Genomic DNA, 21,247 nt, shown 5'->3' with positions numbered 1-21,247 from the left:
GTCCCTTCCAACCTTAACTAGTCTGTGATTCTATAATTCCTTATGATTTCCAGCAATATCTCCTACTAGATGGAAAACCATGGTTTTCCCGTTTACTGATTGTTTACTGATTACTCCCCTTCAAAATTAAGAAACAAAAGAGGACTTTTCTCCTGTTGGTTTTACGTAGATACCATTGTTTCTGGGATTCCCTGAAACTGACTTGGATTCATAGTTTTTGTTAATGTTAACTTACTACCATTTTTTTACTTTAGAATGTCAACTGAATGCAAAGCATGATAAATTTGTTTCTTCCCCTCTGATCTGAAGTGTACACCTGGCCTGAACAAGCATTCAAACACTACCAACAAAATATCAGTTATCTTCTTTAAAAGGCTATTTGTGATTATGAAAGAGTACCTATCTCACAGCAGAAGATATTTTTTCATCAAATGCAGTTACCAGCACCTTCAATATGCACACATTTTCAATATGCACCCTAATCCTTAACTGTTTGTATAAAAGATGCAAAGTTGTTCATCAAGTATGCAGACTTCCCACCTAACTGCAGCATGATCTCACTGATTTAGTCCTCAATTTTCCCCTACTCAAAACTCTCATAATTCACTGGTTTCCATATCTTGTTATCTATTTTTCCATCCTCAGAAAATAGGGGAATGACAAAGGCAAGATCAAAGGCATTCACTAGCAAGATCCTTAGCTTTACAGATTTTTATTCTGTTTAAAGGCAAACAGGCCAGAAGGTGAAATACGAGAGCATATATTTGAAACGGGATGGAACTCTTCTCCCTTTTGATCAGCACAGGAAGAAGAATGACAACAATAAAGGTAGGAGACCTTGCAATAAAGGAAAATTAACCATGCACAAAGGATATACAGTATATTCCTGTAAGCAGCTTTATAAACCAAAATCTTCCCTAAATAGATGACTTGATAGTTCCAAATCCAGTTCAATGACATACAGCTGATTGAAGAAGCAAACAAAATCCAGCTTTCCCATGTGGGCAAGCCTCTGAAAAATGGTACACTTAAATCAGCAATCTCCACCACACTTGGACCATAATTATAAAAATAATCTCCAGTCTCTCAAAACTCCTCAAATACTTTTAACTCTGAGTGTGAAGTCACTTGTTGGTTTCTCAGACCTACTAAAGAACAGAATTACTCACTCTTGACAGGGATTGGGAGAAAGGGTCCAAATAAAAGCAAGTTCAGTTTTAACCACTAGGACTGAATATAGAAGAGACCAGACATCTATGTGCCCAAGATTCGCCCTCCAAATCTTACAGGCAGTTCTAATTTTGCAAGAAGTGCACAAGTTTGTCTCAAAGCAGGTATCTGGACTGCATAGTAAATGAAGCAATAGAAACTAGAATTTAATTCACAGGCTATGTCAGCTGTCTAACAGGCTACAAAGTCATGGAAATTTACTAAAAGATCTAAAGCTTGTCTTTAAAATGTAAATAAATTCCAGGACTTGACGGAAAATTCATTTAACTTCAAACATTTCATTTCATGTGTCACTCTTCACTGTAGAAATACTGAAGGAAGAAAGAGAGGGTGCTGTAAAAAGCAATTAATAGTACATTTTGATCATTTGTGTATTCAGCTGTTGAGCCCAGTGTCTGTCCCACACCACTTCAAAACAAGATAAGTACCAAATGCAGCACTAAACTCATGGCATGCTTGTAGAAGCAAAAGCACTAACTAGCCTGCCCAAAACAAGCTTCAGGAGAGGTAGATGTGGGATCTTGTGTGGCTTTTTTTAATATTCACAACATGGGATGCTTGTTTGGGTACAGCACAGAGTGAGTTTCATGCACCTTAAAGTCCTAGACCTTCTATTAACTGAAGCACCCTAAGATATATCCTGTGTGCAATCAACATTCTATCTCTGTGAGAACTAAAATTAATTTATTTTCAAAATTCTACCTTGTCTCTATTTACAGAATTTTTACCTTTTTCATTTTGATTTCTCAATATCATGCTGACATGTAAGAAATAATAGGAAATATTTCTTTATTTCTTGAAATTAAGTGAAAATCAAAAGAACAAAATCTGGAAACAAGCAGAATCTGGAAACAGCTTAGAATTAATCTGATGCAAGTGTTCAAATGATAGCAACAAGAAAAAAACGCTAAAGTGCAGAGTAACTAACAACTATAAAAGAACATAAAAAGCCATAAAAAAAGATACTATAAATACACTAGAAAAGGAGAACAAATGAAAATACAGAACTATTACATCTTAGCAAATAAGAGATGATACAAAGAATTCCAAGTGTTCGGTATTTTCACTGCTTCAGTCTTTACCAAAAAAAAAAAAAAAAAAAAAAAATCAGTTGCAGCCAGATGCTTAACAGGAGTGATTTTAAGAGGAAAAACTGCAAGCCAGACAAGGGAAGCTGAAAAATATGCTGGTGATTTAGATACATTCAAATTAGCAGACTCTTGTGAAATTCACTCTAGAGCATTTAACTAACTAACTGAACAAACACCTAATCCATTAGCAACTGTCTTTCAGGAACAGCGAGGCCAGAGAAGAACAAACACACGTTTTTGAAAAAGAAAAAGGGAAGATGTGGGCAAGTACTAACTACCAAGCCTAAATCAGACAACAGCAAGAATCATAGCTGTTAAATAAATAATGTATCAACATCTAATGGAATAGGAAGGCGATAAGAACGAGCTGACATGAATTTATCAAGAATGAATCACATTAAATTAGTCTAATTGCATTTTCAATTGGGAAACTTGCCTAGTGGATAAGAGAAAGAAGCAGATGCAAAATGCTCCAGCTGTAAGACTCTGTTTACTATCCTAGATGATACTTCACTAAAAGAAAAAAAGCTAGAGAATTACAATCTATGTGAAAACACTGCAAGGTAGAAAAACATCTGGTGGGAAAAACCACACTTACTGAGTAGCTTTCAAGGGCTGGTTTTCAGATCTGAAATGGGATCATGAAGAGGTCTGACAATATTTCCATTAATGATCTGGATGAAGAAATAGAGAGCACATTCATGAAAGTGAACTTATTATCAGGCTGAGAGTGATTTAAAGCACTCTGGGGGATGGGATTCAATTCCTATATTATCTTGACAAACCACCAGAAAGCATCAAATACTAGTAAGGAACAGTGAAGAATGTTTCATTTCTGAAATAACTATGAAAAACAGATTCCAACAATGGTGGCCAGGTACATTCACCCAGTCCAAGTGTAGGACCCAGTAGAGCTGCAGAGTTTTACACTCCAGTTAGAAAAATGTGGGGCAAGGAGAGGTACAGAATGCTGCAAAATCTATTTTAGGTACAAGAAAGTATAGGTATAGTTCTAGGTAAAAGTGGAAACTTCACAATATTCTGAATGAAAGACAAAGATGTAGGATTGAAGAGTGGATTTAGACATTAATTATTGAACTCTCATATCTGATTAGTTTGTAGCTCCAAAGAGTGAATAAATAAGCCTTTCTGAAATACAAAATGTTGTTTCTGTATCTGTGCATAGCTTGGAGGAGAAAAGCTTGAAAATTACACTCACATCCATAAGAGACAGGCAACAGTGAGGCAGAAAATCAGAGATGCTGACCACAGTTGGTTTAGCTCCTTACAGGCAGATAGACCAATTTACTAGAAAAGTATTTCAAAAAAGCTATGTAACTATTATACAAGTTTGAAAATTGCTTAGAATAATCAACCTAAAACATTTGGGTGACTGCGATTTGGGAAAACTAGTCTTGGGTATTTGGCACAATTTGAAAAAATGCTGAATCTCAAAATTAAGTGCAAAACAGATCTTCTCTTCCTCATCTAGCTCTCTCTGACCTCACTATCTGTAAATTCTCCAGCAAATCAAGAACTTCCAGGGATAAAATTTAATGAGAGAAGAAATAAACATTTCTCACACAAATATCTGCCAGATCACGTCACACCTAGTTTTTATGTAGCGTGGTGAAGAGTACTTGTCATCATTTCATACTTTAAAAATTGTTAGCAGTACTTGCTCCCACAAATGTATTTCAGAATTCTCTTCTACAGGAAAGAAAGCAAAAGGGAAAAAAAAAAAAAAAAAAAGAGCAGCTATTCCTGATATATCCAGTAAGCCTCAGAGCTGTTCATTACACAGGTGTTTAAGGGAGAATACATGGGGGTTTACTATGAAATAACTGTATTTCATGTTTCTGAGTATTTATTTGAGATGCTTCAAAATATTTTAACTTCTTTTGAAAATTAGAAGGTCAATGAAATCAAGGCCACAAAACAGCTAATATTTTTCAATAACAGGTCTGAACTCCATCAATGAGGTTGAGGTTTTGCAAAGGTTAATCCATTTAACTACCACACAAAGGAGCAATCTCCCTGCTGCATGTTCCCACCATTTTCATCAAACCAAACTCTTGTGTTGATTTCCTTATGAGCTAATTCAGCTCACTAAACTGGTAGAAAACTAAAGCAAAAAAAAAAAAAAGGTGGTGCAGGGATAGTAGTTTCAGGAGAGCTCCTGAATTATCTCAGGCAATCTGTAAACTTTAACAGGAATGTAAGTGCTGATGTCAATGACCTTGGTCTTCACTGAATAGAAGACCACGTTCCTGATACATACCTCCAAATTACAATTCAGGCTGCATGGTTACATTAAAAAACTAAAATCAATCAACTTACTGCGAGACAGATTCTCAAGGGCTTTTCCAAGCTTTTTGCTCTCTTGAAGAATATGATTTAGTTCATCAAAATCATGGTTCTCCGGTTTTGTCTTCCAATCCCATTTAGGATGCTCTATTGACCTTGGCACTAAATATACACAGATATATAGATGAAGTTTAGATTTGGTAGTTCAGACTCCTACAGTAGGAAAAAATCTGCACAGTGAGTTTACAAGCCCAAGTATCTTGGGTGGAAATTACTTAACTATCCTTTTATTTTAACTGCTGGAAATATTTTCTTCCGTCAATGTGAAGGAAAAACATCTGTGAACAAATGCATACTGAATTATTCTTGCAACAAATTAACTGGTAAACTGGATAATTAACATTAGTAATTGAAAATCATAAAACTAACACATAAAAAATGTATTTAAACTATTGCACATGATGGTATCTAATTTACAACAAAACAGAATTGTGTGGCCTAGGAATCAATAAGAAAAAATGTCAAAAGAAAAATTAGTAACTTTTAGCTTTGCTAGTTTTTTTATCAAGAAAAAAAATAATTTAGACACAGCTTTTGAAACTATTTTTTTCTTTTCCAAAAATAATATTGTGTAGATAACACAGTTCATAAAAAACACTGAAACAAAGTAAGGCCTTATCATTCATGTTGTACAGCCTTTAATCTTCATTGCACTACTTAAAGAAACTCAGCCTTTGGGAAACACAGACCTGAGCTTACAATCTGCTGCCCATTATCTGTTACCAAAGTCTTAAATTTTAAAATAACAGCATCTCAACTGCTGAGTTAAGTTTACCTAAAACAAAGGAGTGTCTGAGATATGTAAGACGCACAATGAACAGAGCTTGTTTGAACAATGTGAACATTTTGAACAATTTGTAGAAATGAAAACAAAAACAATGCTGTTTCTGGAACTGCAGTTTAACATGTTCTTTTTGCCAGTGCTCAGAATTAAGTGAGCTGCTGCTTTTGCCAAGAAATGCAACAGTTGGGTTGTCTCCAAACACAGCATTACTATGCTCATATGAAGATGATGATGTCTAGTCACCTTTCCACCAGAAAGAATCAGTTGCATTTTTAACAACCATCATTTACCAGCTGCTGACTTAAAAATAACTTCTAAGACAAGCCTAAAATATCCAGTATATCCTGGCCAGCTTCAAAATATTTGTTTATTAATTTGACAGCTGTCAACTAATCTATGCTTCTTAACATCATTTTCACTACATGCTAAGAAGGCAACTTACAAACTCTTAGAAATTGTGCTAAAAAGGCGGTTTCATGATAATTTGGAACTTCAGACTGGTTTTATGATGGTATGGGGAAATCATGTTCAGACATCAAGTCTGGTAGCTATTACAAAATGTGTTAAATTACTTGGTACTGAAATTTGCCTTAATGCTGACTTCTCTCTGTGTGAATATATAGTCTGCTCCACTTTGGATCAACTTTCCCTTGCGGAGTGAAGTCAATAGTCACCTTTCCCAGGTAAAGAAATGGGACAAAGTTATGTTGAAGTCCTTCTTTCACAAATAACATGATTCTACCTCCTGTAGACATAAACCAAAACAGACATCTATGAAGAGTCTGACAACCCAGAGTGTATCCTGATCTGTAATACCCACTCAGGAACCTGGCTATTAGGGAAGTTAATTTATGAGACTGTAATTACAGACATTCACAAAGATAGAAGACAAAAGAGACATTTAAAAAAACCTACAGTGATAAGAATAGAAGGAAAGGGACACAAGAATCCTCAATAAGGAGAAGGGAAAAGAGGAACAAGTTGAAGTGTCACAGTCTTGTTCTGCTCTGTGTTCAATAAAGGCAAGCAATGTATTTCCTTCTCAGGACAATGGAAATAATGAGCTATCGTGGTTCCCAGTAAATACATAAGGTATAAGTTATTTAAGGTATTAGAGTATGAATAGTCTCTACTCAGATGAGCAGCTTGTAATATTTTGTTGATACTTATAAACTTCAAGCACTATTTTATAAGTCCCTGGTTTAAGAACTGCTAGGTCAATTAAAAGTTACATGAATTCTTGTGTAACAAAAGTTGACTCCAGTCACAGACTGCAGCATACATGAATTAAACAGCAAAACTTCAGTATTTCTCATCCTTTTTTTTTTGCTTATTTACAGAAAACAAAATGTTCCACCTAGTATTTTTTCAAAATTATTACTAACTGTAAATATAAATTTTTAATAAACTAGAAAAGAAATTCTATAAAGAGTTCTCTCTCTTTCTGAGTCCTTTTGCAGCCATTTTACCATCATCTTACTATGTTTACTATGTTTATGCTGAACTTGCCACACCAAAAAAATCTCATAGTACCACCAGAATACAAACAGACAACAATTTCATATAGCAAAACCGTAAAACAAAATGACCAAACCTTGGAACTTCCAGGTTGCAGAAAGTTTACATAAGCTAGAATTTTATACCATGGCAGTTTGAAACAAAACACATTTTTCAAAATAAAAAAGGGTTTTTGAGAAACCCTTTTGAAGCAAAATTTGTCATGGGACAGAAGCTGGATGAAACAAATGTAAGTTCTACTTGACAGCTGTGGAGTTGCCAGGATCAGCAACTGCCAAGTATACAAACCAACTGACATGAGGAAAAAGAAAGTCAAGACTCTGGTTCTTGACAAGTAGGGACACTTGCTCAAGATAGTGACCTGGTTCCTAATTTCAGAGAAATGTCTCACAAACACAGGAAGCTTGGACTACAGCTCACTAGATGGATAGTGAGAAATCAGTCAAAACCATGGTGGAAATTTGCTTTGCATGCTGGTGGACAATCAGCTGTGTTTTACTGAGCCATTTTGTACTTCAGTGAAAAGGTACCAAAATACATATGCTGTCATGAATTATTTCTGTGTTTCAATGTAATTTGTTTCAACAATGATTTGGCTCATTCTGAGGAATCAAAACAGAGGGGGAAGTTAAACAGAATCAGAACTGACTGAAATTGTCATTACTTCCAGAGAAGACATAGTACTTCCTACTTACCTAGTCTCTCAAATAATGAACAGATATTAAAACAACATCTATTTAGGAGAATCATGTGGCACATGTTTGTTCTTTCAAGTTCATTTCCTTCTTGCTTACAGATTTTTCAAAATATACACCCTTAACTTCTCAGCTGTAGGATCAACAAGCACTGGTAATTTTAAAATTAATGTCTTTGTTGGAAGCATTCAGAACTGTACAAACACCATATGACCCTTCTTGGGAATCTGCTCAAATACATGATCCTCCTCTGTATGCACAAAATCCATCATTAATCGTTTACGTGCATGTGTCACTACACAGTTAGCAAAATCCTTTCATTATCCACTGACCTTCATCTTTCTTCATTACACTCACTCATTCCACAAAATCATATCAGGAATTTCAAATCTCTTATCACATTACCCACCTCAACCTCATCTTTGTTATTTGAGAGATTTATATGTTATATAACACTTCCTCTTGAAATTATTTGCCTACAATTCAGAAGATTTACTACATCCACATGGTAGCATTTTTATTGAAAGATGTAGAGTTTCCCTTTAGAGAGCTGAGATTTCACCATCTCATCTTAGGAGAGTGGACAGACACACTTGCCAGTAATTCTGATTTTCTGGTGGTGTGCGCTGACCATAAATTAGATTAATTCACACTTGTTATGAATTCTGCCACTAATCAGCACACCTTTGTTTTCTGCTGGATGATGGTGCAAGATCAGTACTGGTTTTATCTACCCATACTAGTCTTTTCAATGCATGATCTGCAGACAGAATCAGACCAATTGCTTATTAAAATCCAACATTTCATTAATGCATTCTATGGCCATCTTACATCTCAAAGAACAAAAACATGTTTAATATAATTTAGCGTAAAATTACTTATGTATTTAAATCTTGTAATAGCATTCAGGTTGGAGTTCTTTGATAATAAATCCAAACTGGTTTACATAGTATCTGGATATTAAAAGGCTAAAAGAATGATGGCCTACAGTCCTAGACTGACTGAGAGCATCTAGAAGCACGCAACACTGTACTTGCATACTGGATGTGGTGAGAATGCTGAACTAAAGCAGCATGAAAGGATGATCTGTGATCTGATTTAATATGGAGGTGGTGAAGAGATCAACCTACTCGGCCAGAAGTAGCTTGCTGGGAAGCAAAAGTCTGTTTTACAAACTAGTTTGAAACTTCCAAATTTGTTTTTCTTCAGATAATGACATGATCATTTCAACATTTCATTTATATACACACAAACACCCCTAGCTCCAAGCTTCTTCCTTGCCAAACAACAGCAGCAGCTTCTGGTTAACTCTGGTTTAGCACACACCAAACAATTGGTCAGACAGCTTGGATATTAACGATGGTTTGTGTGTTTCAGGTGCACCTGAGATCATAACAGGCTGGAGGGAGTGGAGGTATCTTTCTAGTAAAAAAGTTGAAAGCATAAGGAAGAGACATTTGTGCAGCAATCACATGCACACTGCAGTCAAGGAAAAAAAGGAAAAAAGGCTGAAGGAAAAAAAAATATTTCCTAATTAAATAAATCGAATATACTCATGTTTCCAAATATTCCTTTGAAATGACAGTTCTGAATAAATGTACAAGTTTGTGATCATTTGAACCAGAAAGTCACAAGACAAAAACTCTGAAACAGAACATAATAGAGTTGATGGACTCCCTTAAATTTTGTGGGGTTTTTTTGGCAGTTTGGGGGTGTGCTTTTTAGATTCTTGGGTGTGGGGATTTGTTATTTTCTTTTAAACACAAATCTGAGAGTAAATCTTTACGTCTCCGCAGGTCCAAAACTTTCTGTTTCACAGATGAGTCCTTACTACCTCTTTGGAGATGCTTTGGGAAAATAAGTACAAGAGGTAGAAGCTGAAGACACAAAACAAATGTAATATGGTATGCACATTAGGAAAGAATTCCTTCTAAATATATTTGCTTGCTGATCTGTGTAGTTGAAGGGGTACATGGTACCCGCTGATTTGGGCATAAACCAGAAAGAAAGGTCAAAAGCACATTTAGAATATTAATCTATACATACAGATTATATCTATATCTATAGATTAATATAACAACATTAATCCATTTTGCAGAAAATAAGAGATGCAAGATATGGCAAAAAAGGCACATGTCTGAAACCAACCTCTGCAATAGCAATTAAAAGAAAATGCAGTTAAAATATACAAACTATTTTCCAAAAGTTTCAGACACAACTAATTGCAGGTGTAAGTAACAAAAACAATAGGATTAATTAAGGTTTAAATAAATCAGTGTTACAGAAAAAAACTGAAATGCATAAAACAGCAAAGCATGGAAACAGAAGATAATTAGGCTGGAAAGGACCTCTGGAAGTCTTCTAGCCCAACCTGGGGCCCTAGACTGGTCCATTGAGGGCAGGTTGCTCAGAATAGTCAGTTCAGTTTTAAATATACTCCATGATGGCAATTACAAAGCCTCTCTGCACAACCTGTGTTTGACTGTGTTCCTATGTTTGACTACCCTTGCAGTATAAATTTTGTTTCCTCTTGTCCTTTCACTAAATACTCTTGAGAAGACAAATCTGACTATGCCTTCTCATCCATCCTCCAGCATACTAGTTGATGGTAACAATGAAATCTCCCCTGAGCTTTCATTTCTTCAGTATGACCAAACCAATTTCTTTCAGCTTTTTTTTTGTCCATCACATGCTCCAACACTGTCATCATCTCGGTGAGCCTCCAGAGGACTTGCTCCAGTACATCACCATTTCTCACAATGGATTCCAGATGCCATCTCAAAAGCAAACACTGCTGGCTCTACTTTTGCTACTGCAGCCTGGTATGCAGGTCACCTTCAGCACTGCATGAGCACACAGCAACAGCTGGTTTGTATTCCAAGTCCTTGTCCATCAGCATCACACATCTTTTTCTGCAAAGCTACTTTCTAGACACACATATCCCAGCTTACACTATGGCTCAGGCTTATTCCATCGAAGAAGTAGGACTTTGAATTTGCCTGTGTTGAACTTCAAGACGTTTCCTCTCAGCCCATTTCTTGGTCCTATCCCTCTGAAGAGCACTCCTACTACCCAGAATACCAATCACATTCCACAGTTTGGTCTAACCACAAACCTAAGAGAAATGCTACCCATCATCCAAGGCATTAGGAAATTCTTTTAAATGGCATCAATCTCAGTACCAGTCCCTTGAGCATACCATTAAAGATAGACTTTCCAATTGAAATTTGGAGGAAGGAAGGAACTGCTGTCATCAGTATGATGACAGCAACAGCTCACAATACCTTTTGGCTAGTCACAATCCCTTGAATCCACCAGTTGAGTCAACTTTCCATGCATCATCTTGTCCACTTATTGAGTCCATATCTTATCAACAGAGTTATAAGGATAAATGGAAGCTGAAAAAGGTTTTGCTAACGTCATGGTATGAAAGATCCATCACTGTTTCTTTGGTTACAGGGCCCGTTATTTCACCAAAGACAGCAACTGTATTGATCTGATCAGACATATATGGTCTCATAAATTCATGCTTGATGTTTCAAATCACATTTTCTTCCTTGTGACTAGGAACACCTTTCAGGAAAGTTTGCTCAATAATCCTTGCAGAGGGTGAGGTTTGCCCTTCCTCAAAATCAATGAGATATTTGCATTTTTCTAATCATCAGCAACATCCACAATAACTATGACCTTTCAAAGATGACAGAATGGCCTTGGAATTATATTAGTCTTCTCTTTCAGTATGCTTAGAATCAATCCCATGTAGTGCCATGTATTTATGAATGTCAGTTGCACTAAGCACACCCTAATTCTACCTCCTTTGCAGGCAAAGCTGCACTCCCACATACTGTTTCTAGACTTGGGTAGCTTGAGAGTAAGTCTTACCAAGCGAAGAGTATTAATAAGTTTCCTTCAGTCCACAAGGACAGATCCTTGACCCCAGTTGTTTTAGGGATGTATAAAATATTTCTTTGCTTGACATGAGACCTGGTAGTTTAGAATGCCCAGCCTCCTCTTTGTCCCTCTAATGGGGCAACCTAAGGGCTAACAAACACAAAATGTGGAGTAGGCACATACTGGAGGGGAGTGACCTGATGTCACCCCCGCTATCTGGGATAAAGGCAGAGAACTCGAGATCTTTAGGAGGTGGCATGAAAGTTACTTGGTGCATACCACAGAGTCTGAAAAGCAAGCACAGGGCAGAAGGAAGGAACACTGTATGATGGCAGGAACAGCTTACAATACCTTTTGGCCACTGTATAACAGTGGATCGCCGTAATTTGCTGTTATCTAGCAAATCTGTTAGATAAGACACAGACTGAGTGACTATAAGCATTTATTGGAATGCCTCTATTTATTCTTGAAAATAAATTAAAATACACATGCTTCTTTTGAACAGACTTAAAAATTCATGTGCCCATTGAGAGGCATAATGGAATTGATGATCAAATTTGAGTGTTTTTGAAGCAGGCAATGTGCTTCATGAAGAAGAAGAGACAAATGCTCCATTTCTAGAAAAAAATTAATCCTGAGAAAATCCTGTACAATGGGACACAGCTATCTGTAACAGCTATTTTTACTTGTTGCAGTTATTTATTCTCAGTAAAAAATGTTTCATAATCATACAAGACTATTAATAACTCAAAAGAACAGTATTTCTATTGCATAAATTTATCATGATTTACTTTACCCATTGCTGTGTAGTGTTTTGACTTAGTGAGGTCACTGGGCAATTTTCCTTGACTCCTAAGTCTAGACTTTCCCATATTGCTTTTAGAGGAAAGACAACAAATTTTCTATTGCACCATATTATATCTCTGCTCTCATCTGGTATACCTCGTCACACTCAGCATTATAAAGATTTGGCTATTATAAAAATAACAAAAAACTATAAGAGTCAACAGAAGAGAATCTAATTTTCCAATTTATTTTGGAGAAAAATCTTGTATAAACAATTCCCTGGGTGTGCAACTATATTTATATATGCACGCATATTTTAAATACACTTATTTGTTAAAAAACCCCAACATTAATAATCAAGCTTAAAAATTAGATTTCTTCAATAGCCAGTACACAGGAAGTATATTTCATTATGGCCTGTTGTCTTCATTTGCACTAATTCTTTACAGGTAGTTGACAATATTCTCTGCAGCTGCTGTATTTCTACTCTGCCTTTACTTTCAGTGTACATTTAGATTCCTTCAGCAACTCAGAACAGTACACCTGTTCTGCTGACACTACTCCCATATCTTGAACAGTATCTGTTCATATGTTATAGTTTTGAATTGCTTGACACACAGAAAAAAAATCTATTAGGACCAATACCAACAGAACAGATTTCACACATGCAAAATGACAACGTAAACTAAAATATCAAACCATAATCATTATCGGAACATAAAACAGTGGATGGCACCCAGATATCAGTCTGGTTTTTAATCAATCTATCCAGAATTCTTTTAAATCTGATGAAAACATAGGGCATTATAAAATATTTATAATTCAAGTGAGATTAAGGCAAGAATTAAACTCTTCTAACATATATATATATATATATATATATATAGGCATTTCCTCTGTTCACAGTTTGCTTTCCTTATTTTAAATATTATTCAAATGAAAAACATACTACAGGTTGGAAAGTATGCACAAATTATTAATGTAGTGAAGCTTTCTTACATGACTTGGACTCCGGTGATGGTGGAGAAATGTTGGACACAGCAAGGTCACTCTTTGACTTTTTAGGCTTTTTTGCATTTACCTGCCAAGGCTTATCATAATTTCTAAAATCTCTTCTTGTTCCTTTATTTTCTGTTAAAAAAAATCAAATTAGATAATCATAACATTTGCAGGGTAATTTTTCAAAGACTTAACAAATAATTAACCAAAAAAGCCCCAAGGTATATCAATCCAAATTAAAGACAGCTGTTTTTTCCTCCTATTTCTGACAGCTTTTATATTTATTATATTTATTCCACTTTTTAAATATCAAAACTTAGAAATTAATATGTTTTTCATTTAAAAGGTCTATTTTTTGTTATGAAAAATACTTAATGTCCATGTTATGTACATGTTTTACTGCCTACGTTAAAACTGTGTATTTGATATAAATGGTTGATTTGTCAGTAAATTAATATTTTGGCTACCAGCAACTATTTAAACTCTATAGTCTGAAACAGATCATCATCCAATTTTTAAACACAAAACTAATATTGTAATAATAGCTTGTACCAGAATATGAAAACCAAGTCTTCTACTTTATAATCAGAGCAGATAATACTTCAGAATATTATTTTCATGCTTTTGAAGATTTACAATCATAAATTATTCACATTGGAGTTTATAAAGTAGCATAGCGGCTCCTTATTAAAGCGTTGGGATGATAGGTAAATAAAAACATGTATTATTAAAGAAAATATCTCAATAGAGTTTAATCTCAGGCACAAATACACCATGGGAGGGAAAAGGAAAACAAAGAAAGAGGACAGCAAGGGAACCTCTCTCACTGACCCTGGGACTGTTTCCATTCTGTAACTCTGATGCATACTCACATCACATATACCTAGGTAGAGCTGACAGACAGCAATGTATATTAAATTCAGTATCTGCTGGATAAACAGAATTTATTCTGCATGCTCAAAACCATAAAGCAGTACCTGTTCAGTAGGTACATGTGCATCCAGAAAACCATGGACAAAAGTGTGGGAAGATTACACTGGAGACCAGTCCTTTCCAGCACAGAACATACCTGGTGTTTCACTCTCTGCCCAGAGGGCAGCAGAGCCAGACAATGTTCTCTGAAGCTGACCACGGTTTCCCTGCTTGGACTGAAGATGATCAATTAGAAATGGGATTGGCTGGTCAGGTGTCTCCGTTATCAGCTTGGTCATCAACTCCTTTAGAAAATTAAGCCAAAACAAAAAATTAGTGAGATATTGCACCTAAATTAATCTTGTATTCACCAAAAGAAAATGAGCATTTACAAAAGAAAGATTTGTTTTCAAATTTGAAGAAAACAGCTGGAACATCCATCTCCTCAAACTGTTGCTAGCTTGGTCCTATGAAGTCCTCATATCTGAAGTGTTCTCAGTCTATACAGTCTTTTATCCACTGGAACATAGGTTAAAAAAGCCAATCCCTGCTACCTGTTCAAATTCATTCCAAACAGTAATGCTGTTCATTTAATTACTCAGAACCACCACCTCTTCAGAGCTGCAAGTAGCTCTTCTCTGACCAATACATCCAAGTTTCTTGTCATTGGAAACTGGAGTGTCAGGAAAGTTTGTGAATTTTCATCTCATTGACAGACAGAACAATTGTCTGGTTCAAATATGCATTCATATCTGGGAACTCCAAGGTCTGATCAAAGAGGTAGACAGTTTTTAAAGCAAGTCCTCAAAAACACTGAAGTATAGAAATAAAGAAATATTTTATTACACTGTTGCAAACATGGATATAAAGCCAATGTCAACAGGAAAGCATCTTCTATGCCTTGCATTGGTGCTATCCAAGTGCTGTTCTGCACCTTGGCTGTGCAGGGCTGCAGAAAAGGAAACATTCTTCATTATTGCTGCAGGGGTTCCTTCTGGCTTCCTAGGCACAAAACACATTAGGAATCCAGAAAGAAGCTGTGACTCTGCTCTGCACATGTGCTCTGAGAGGAAATGAATGACTCAGGGCAGGTGAGGTGACCCTGAAACCCATTTAGTTCTACAGGAGATCTGTGGCCGCTGCTGCAAAATGAAAAAGCTCCACAGAAGTAAAAATTACAGGAATGTACAACAAAATGAGAACAAAATAAAAATAAACTAACAAAAAAGGCAAAAACCCCCAAAACAACTAAGTTACTCAGAGCATATATTCTCTCTTCACCTATTCCCAAGTATACCTAAACATAACTTACATGCACTTAATTCTATCCCCACTTCATCTTTTCCACACACTTTCATGTAATAATTTTTTTTTTCAAATGTCAGTAGTTACTTAGCTTTACTATCAATTAAGTGTGTTGGGAAAAGATACTTCAGAGGAAGTATATCAAATAGCAGCAAACTGCACACGGGATTACTAAGGCACAGAAAGTTCTCTTTGTCATCAAACAGGAGAAAATATGCCCAATATGCCCATGTCTTGTTAAGACACAATCTTCTGTGATGTCATTTTTTATACTTATCCACAGCGAAATGAAAAACCCTGGCTGTCTCTGGTTTTGAACTGCAACTCCACAGGGAGAAATTAAGCTACTTACTAATCTTAGAATTGTTGGAGCTATGGAGTGTAACTTCATCTGGCCTGCGTCTTACCAAGGCAGGAGAAACCCTCCAATATACATCAGACAAGAAAAAAATCAGAAATTGCAGTAATTCATATTTTAGTTGCTTGGCAACACTAACAGCAAACCTTTATTCTTTTCCCTGCCAAAATGCAGAATTAGCAACAATGGGAAGATGTAATCTAGTGCTTGTAACCGACCACAATAGCTGTAGTAATTCCACTGCAGAGGATTCTCTTACCAAAGGAAGAGTGGCAATCTGTTACAACCGACTCGTAATTTAAATAATTTCTCAGAATCATGGTTTGAAAATTATTTTTGTCTTAGATTAGTAATGCACTGTAATAGTAACATAGTATTGAAAAAGTTAATATAGAAATATGAGAAATTTTAGAATGCCTACATATCAGTGTAAGACAAATGTGACTTGATTGTTGCCATAACTGATTTGCTTGTAGCAGGAAGAAATGGTCTTTAAGTAACAGAAATGCATCTAATAAAATAAAACCGATTACAAGATTCCTTACTTCTTCTGAGATGTAGCAAAAAACCTAAAGACCAAGGTGATGTGAAACTAGATTCTATTAAAAAGGACCACTTTTTGTACCTACTGTTATATTGATAATAAGACCTGAGTGACAGAGATCTGTGGTCTCCAAAAGAATAATCAGTCCTACTCTGAGACAGCAGTTAGAAAATTTTAAAGAACTGTAGGCACTACTTTTATTTGGAATAACAAATGTGTTGCACCAATCCAGTACACCTAAAGTGGAAAAAAAAATATATAACATTGCTGAAATCTTCAGGAACTGAAGAGTGTAAAGTTCAGAAAAAAAAACTACTTATTTGTGTAACAAGCCTCAAACTGATTTGCCTCAAGCACTCTCAGAAATATCATTAAAAGTAAATGCAACTTAAAATTAGTACAAAGGCAACTCAGGTTATAAAATCTGCCATTTAAAGAAGACAAAACTCTTTACTACAAGTATTCCACCGCAAAAGGGGAGAAAAGAAACACTTAGGAAACTACTTCTCAAGCTGCTTCAAGCAAGGTTTGGAAGTGATCTCCAATTTACCACTTTCCATGGAGTTCCTGAACTCTGGACAAGGTGCAAAGAACACCTCCATTTCAAGAACAATAGCTTCAGACATATCCTCTGTGTAAATTCACATTCACATGCTGAAGGTGTTATCTCTCTTCCATATCCTTCTGCCTCACACACTGTCAGACATCCCAGAAACAGGATCACAGCTCCATGACCCTCACTGTCTTTGTCCTTCTATCAGTTTCTGCCAAGGGACATAACTACCAGTTTCATCCAGTTTCTACCAGTTTCATCAAGGGATGAAACTCCATCTGCTCAGCTCTCCACCTGTCCTCTTCAAGCTCATGTTCCCTTTGAGACTTTTTTCATCTCCACAAAATTGGCAATTATTACATGGAAATATGCTAGCTGCCTGCATTCAGTTGCTTGGCTATGCCATGAGGTGGGAGGGTTGGAGGGGCAACAAAAATAAAAATAAAGCCAAACCCAAGCTACCCAACAAGAAACAAGCACAAAGCTTCACCAACATTAACTCTACATAGTGAGTGCTCACCTAATTTTTTAAGTAAAAACACATACTTCTGTGGAGGTGAAAAAATATTACAGATTAGGAATGTCAACTAAAGGGTATTCTCATTCTACCACCATTCTCTAGCCAAACCAACTTAAACTTCCAATTAAATTATCAAAAGCTTATTTAATGACCTCATCTGTTGATCGGGTGACATCTTAATAGCAGGAATAACACACTACATGGTACTGTAAATATACTTTCACATGTTTGAAATGTCTCTTAAAAAAGATTACAAAAGTGAATGTATTAAATAAGAAAAACTAAAGCATATGAGGTACAAAAATAATATTCCTTTTTGGTTAGCAACAGCCTGATCTGACTCACAATGTGCTAAGTATGCAAGGTTTCACAAGAAAAAGAAAAGGGAAAAGACCAACTAGTCTCACTGAAGACGCCTCTGCATTAAAAGCAGAACAAAAATGGCACAAGATCATTGAAACTCAGATTCATTTTTTCATTAACAAATCATGAGGTAAGTTTCAACTCTTCATAAAAACAAAAGTGCAAGACACCAAAAGATAAGTCTCTTAAAAATATTAATTATACTTTTCACATTTTTAGCTCAAATTTCTAAGTTTTCTACAATTCAAATTAGGCAAGTCTGTTGTTCTTATAACAAATAAAAAGCCATAGCAGATTGGCTCCCCATGCTGCCAAAGGAACTGCTTACTACCCATAATCTCTCCCCTCCCATCTCCTTTCTACTGCTGTGTTTTCCTTTCACTCTACGTCCCTTTGTCTTTTCTATCAGTGGACTCCACACAGTCTCTTCCTCCCAGCTGTGAAAGAAGTGAAGAAGATGATCAGAAGTCAGTAATAATAAATTCCCTGTGCACCCTTGAGACACACGGGAGCACAGAAAAGGGGCCAAAGGAAACTTCCATGGTTACTACAGACTAGAGCACTCAGGTGAATACATCAGTTTCTGCAGCTTCCCAATTCTATTGCCCCAAATTAGGCTCTGCCCTGTCTAAAGGCAGAATGAGAAAGAACAGGAAGGTGATATAAGCTCTTTCAGTTAACTGCTTCATGGATTTTACCTAGCACTGTGCAAACCAGTTCTTCTTTCTTCATATCTTGCAAAGGTATCTTCATATGCTCCTACATTCACTAGTTTTATTGAACTATGTTAGTAAGACTTTTAAAAAAAATTTTGTATAAGTTCATTTGTGGATGAATCTCTCTTCCAAGAGAGATTCATGCACATGTAATAAGGTTGCAAAAGACCTTGAAAAAAACACCAGGTCTAAAGTAGTGGTTTAGTATATTAATTATTTATAAAGAACATACAGAATGTATAAACAATAATTTATAAAGAATTCTTTACATCTTTCACTATTGTGCTATACTGAGGTTCTCTATTAGTTATTCAATGAAGGCTCAAATTTTTATTTCCTTGTAACTTTCCAGGCATTTAATACAAATGAAACAGTCTTCACAGTCTATTAATCATAAGCCCAATTACAAGAAAGTCCTAATTAGCCCTGTCTAAATGTACCTATCAGGTTATTAAGTTAATTAAGAGACATTCTATCTTGCCCTGTAATTTGTAATGGTAACTACACAACAATCACATTTTAACTGAACAGACTTGTACAGACTATGGCACAGCATTCACAGACTCTGGCTGTGTTACATTCTTTCTTTCATGGATTGAATTAGAAGTTTAAGTACAATTAAATACAGCAAGTCTCCACAGTGATGTCAGTAGTGACTTTGTAAATAAAGAAGTCATGAGGGGCTAGATGTCTCCCAGCTGACCAGCCAGAGTACATCCACTTAGAATAGGAAGAATTGCTCTCCTGGCTCCACTGACTTATTGGAGATACATGCACTGACTACAGTGAAGCTGGGTCACTTAGACATCTAAAATTAGACTTGCTAACCCCTTCATACAGGCTGTAAGTAAATAAAGAAGATACAAAATTGAGGGGAAACTTGTGGAAGGACATTAGGTTTAAGAAACTTTTTAATGACTGACACATTTTTGTTAGAATTCCATTCTGATTACTAAAGTAACAAAGCAAGGAAACAAAACCAAATAATTTCTTTTACGTATATTTTAACATTATTCTTACTGACTAAATTAGAAGTCTGAAATTCTTAAAGAGAGCAGAAATGACTGCTTAAATGACTACTTCCACCAAAAAGTATTATTTTCTACGGAAATAAATGAAAAATACCAGCATCCTTCTTTTGGAAAATAGCCAGGCTTTAAATATTATTGAGGAATTCTTAATTAAAAGTAGTAGAATCACATTATAAACTATGAATCAAATGGACTTCAACATATTTCATGTTCATGAAATGATCATCACATCTCCCTATAAAATAAATTATTCAATCTGACACAAATTTCCACATAAATAAAATTCATATGCCTGTACCATACTATTTACTTCAAACTAACCATAGTAGTATAACAGTTGAGAACAAACAGTAGTCCTATTCAGCTTGCTCATGAAAATATTCATACTTTTACCTGGAATTGACTAAAATTGAATTTCAATTAACACATTCTTTCTTCAAGACCTCACTAATACCATTTCAGACAGCTGTGCAGTTAAATTTAAAATCACAAAACTGTAGTACACAGCATGAGAACACTACCCACAGAGAAATTACTTTGGATGTAGAAGTAAAATGACAGTACAAAGCTGATATGGTGGCCCTGATGCTTTGGTGCAAACAAAATTCCCCTAAAGGTGGCATTGCTGCAAAAATCTAAGGTATGGGACTAGTGGCACAGGCAACATTTCACAGAGTGAGAATAACAGGAGAAAGTCTGGAAACAAACATCATTGAATAGCTGTCTTTTTTAAGTGTTCATCTACTAAATATCTGTGCCAATTCAATAAGAAAAGACCAATTTTGGGGGCTGTGTTACCAACCATTTTTTAGGGGGACTGGAGAGCAGAATAGAAACAGCAGACTTGTTCCACTTTAAATTCTTTGCAGATCATATTATCAGTTCTATGATTCAGATGAACTAGCTCTATTTGAAATAATTCCAACTCATGCATGTAATACTTGATAAAATATGCATCATTGATCTTACTTAGGAATGCATGGGGTCTGGTGGACAATTTCAAAGTTTCACTGAGTAAGTTCATGACACTTTATCAAACTCCACCATACACAGTATAACATGCAGTATCTATCTGAACCTCTTGCTGCATCTTTTCACTTATTTATCCTTTGAGGTTTTTTCCTCTCCTAATCTTAGTATTTCAAATATCATTGTCTCCAATCTATTTTACCACTTCTGATTTCACAAAATAGCTTCAAACACCTTCAATCTGTGGTTTTATTGAAATATTTCCTTTCTCCCATTTAAACATTCCAAGAATACTGTCACGAGAGAACTCACTGATACTAGGTTATTCTAAAACATTAAATAATTCTCAGTAGAATAAGAAAAGGTTAAAGACATGCCCTCAGAGATGCCAATCATAGCAACAGTTATCACGTTTTCTCCCATAGTTTAGTTTTCAAATCACGAAGATTTCCTATGATAGCTTATACTTCTTTCTGCAATCCTGTATCTCTGCATGACAATCTCACTCTTGTGGAATTATGCCTACCATATCATTATCTTAACTCAGCAAGGATTTATCAAATGCGAGTAGCTCATGTTATTGCAGAAAACACTGAAAGGTATCCCTGAAGCGTA

The 21,247-nt window shown here is 35.7% G+C and overlaps 1 protein-coding gene across 14 annotated transcripts in view; it reads right to left on the bottom strand.

Moving 5' to 3' along the window:
* Positions 1 to 21,247, bottom strand: part of C1H8orf34 (chromosome 1 C8orf34 homolog) — a 190,485-nt gene that overhangs the window by 152,826 nt on the left and 16,412 nt on the right. For 13 of the 14 annotated variants that reach the window (XR_010347424.1, XM_064388565.1, XM_064388593.1 and 10 more), the window contains exons 2-4: positions 14,431 to 14,578; positions 13,362 to 13,493; positions 4,662 to 4,790 (exon numbers count right to left, since the gene is read on the bottom strand). Coding sequence is in view for 13 of the 14 variants with exons in the window: in XM_064388565.1 (XP_064244635.1) it covers positions 4,662 to 4,790; positions 13,362 to 13,493; positions 14,431 to 14,578 (409 nt within the window). In the remaining variant the exon portion in view is untranslated. The remainder of the gene's footprint in view (positions 1 to 4,661; positions 4,791 to 13,361; positions 13,494 to 14,430; positions 14,579 to 21,247) is intronic. The other variant, XM_064388573.1, reaches the window with a different exon arrangement.

Source organism: Passer domesticus, chromosome 1 (genome assembly GCF_036417665.1).
Source record: "Passer domesticus isolate bPasDom1 chromosome 1, bPasDom1.hap1, whole genome shotgun sequence".
Classification (NCBI taxonomy): Eukaryota; Metazoa; Chordata; class Aves; order Passeriformes; family Passeridae; genus Passer; species Passer domesticus.
The sequence above is the reverse complement of the archived record's forward strand: the minus strand, read 5'-3'. Positions and strand labels throughout refer to the sequence as shown.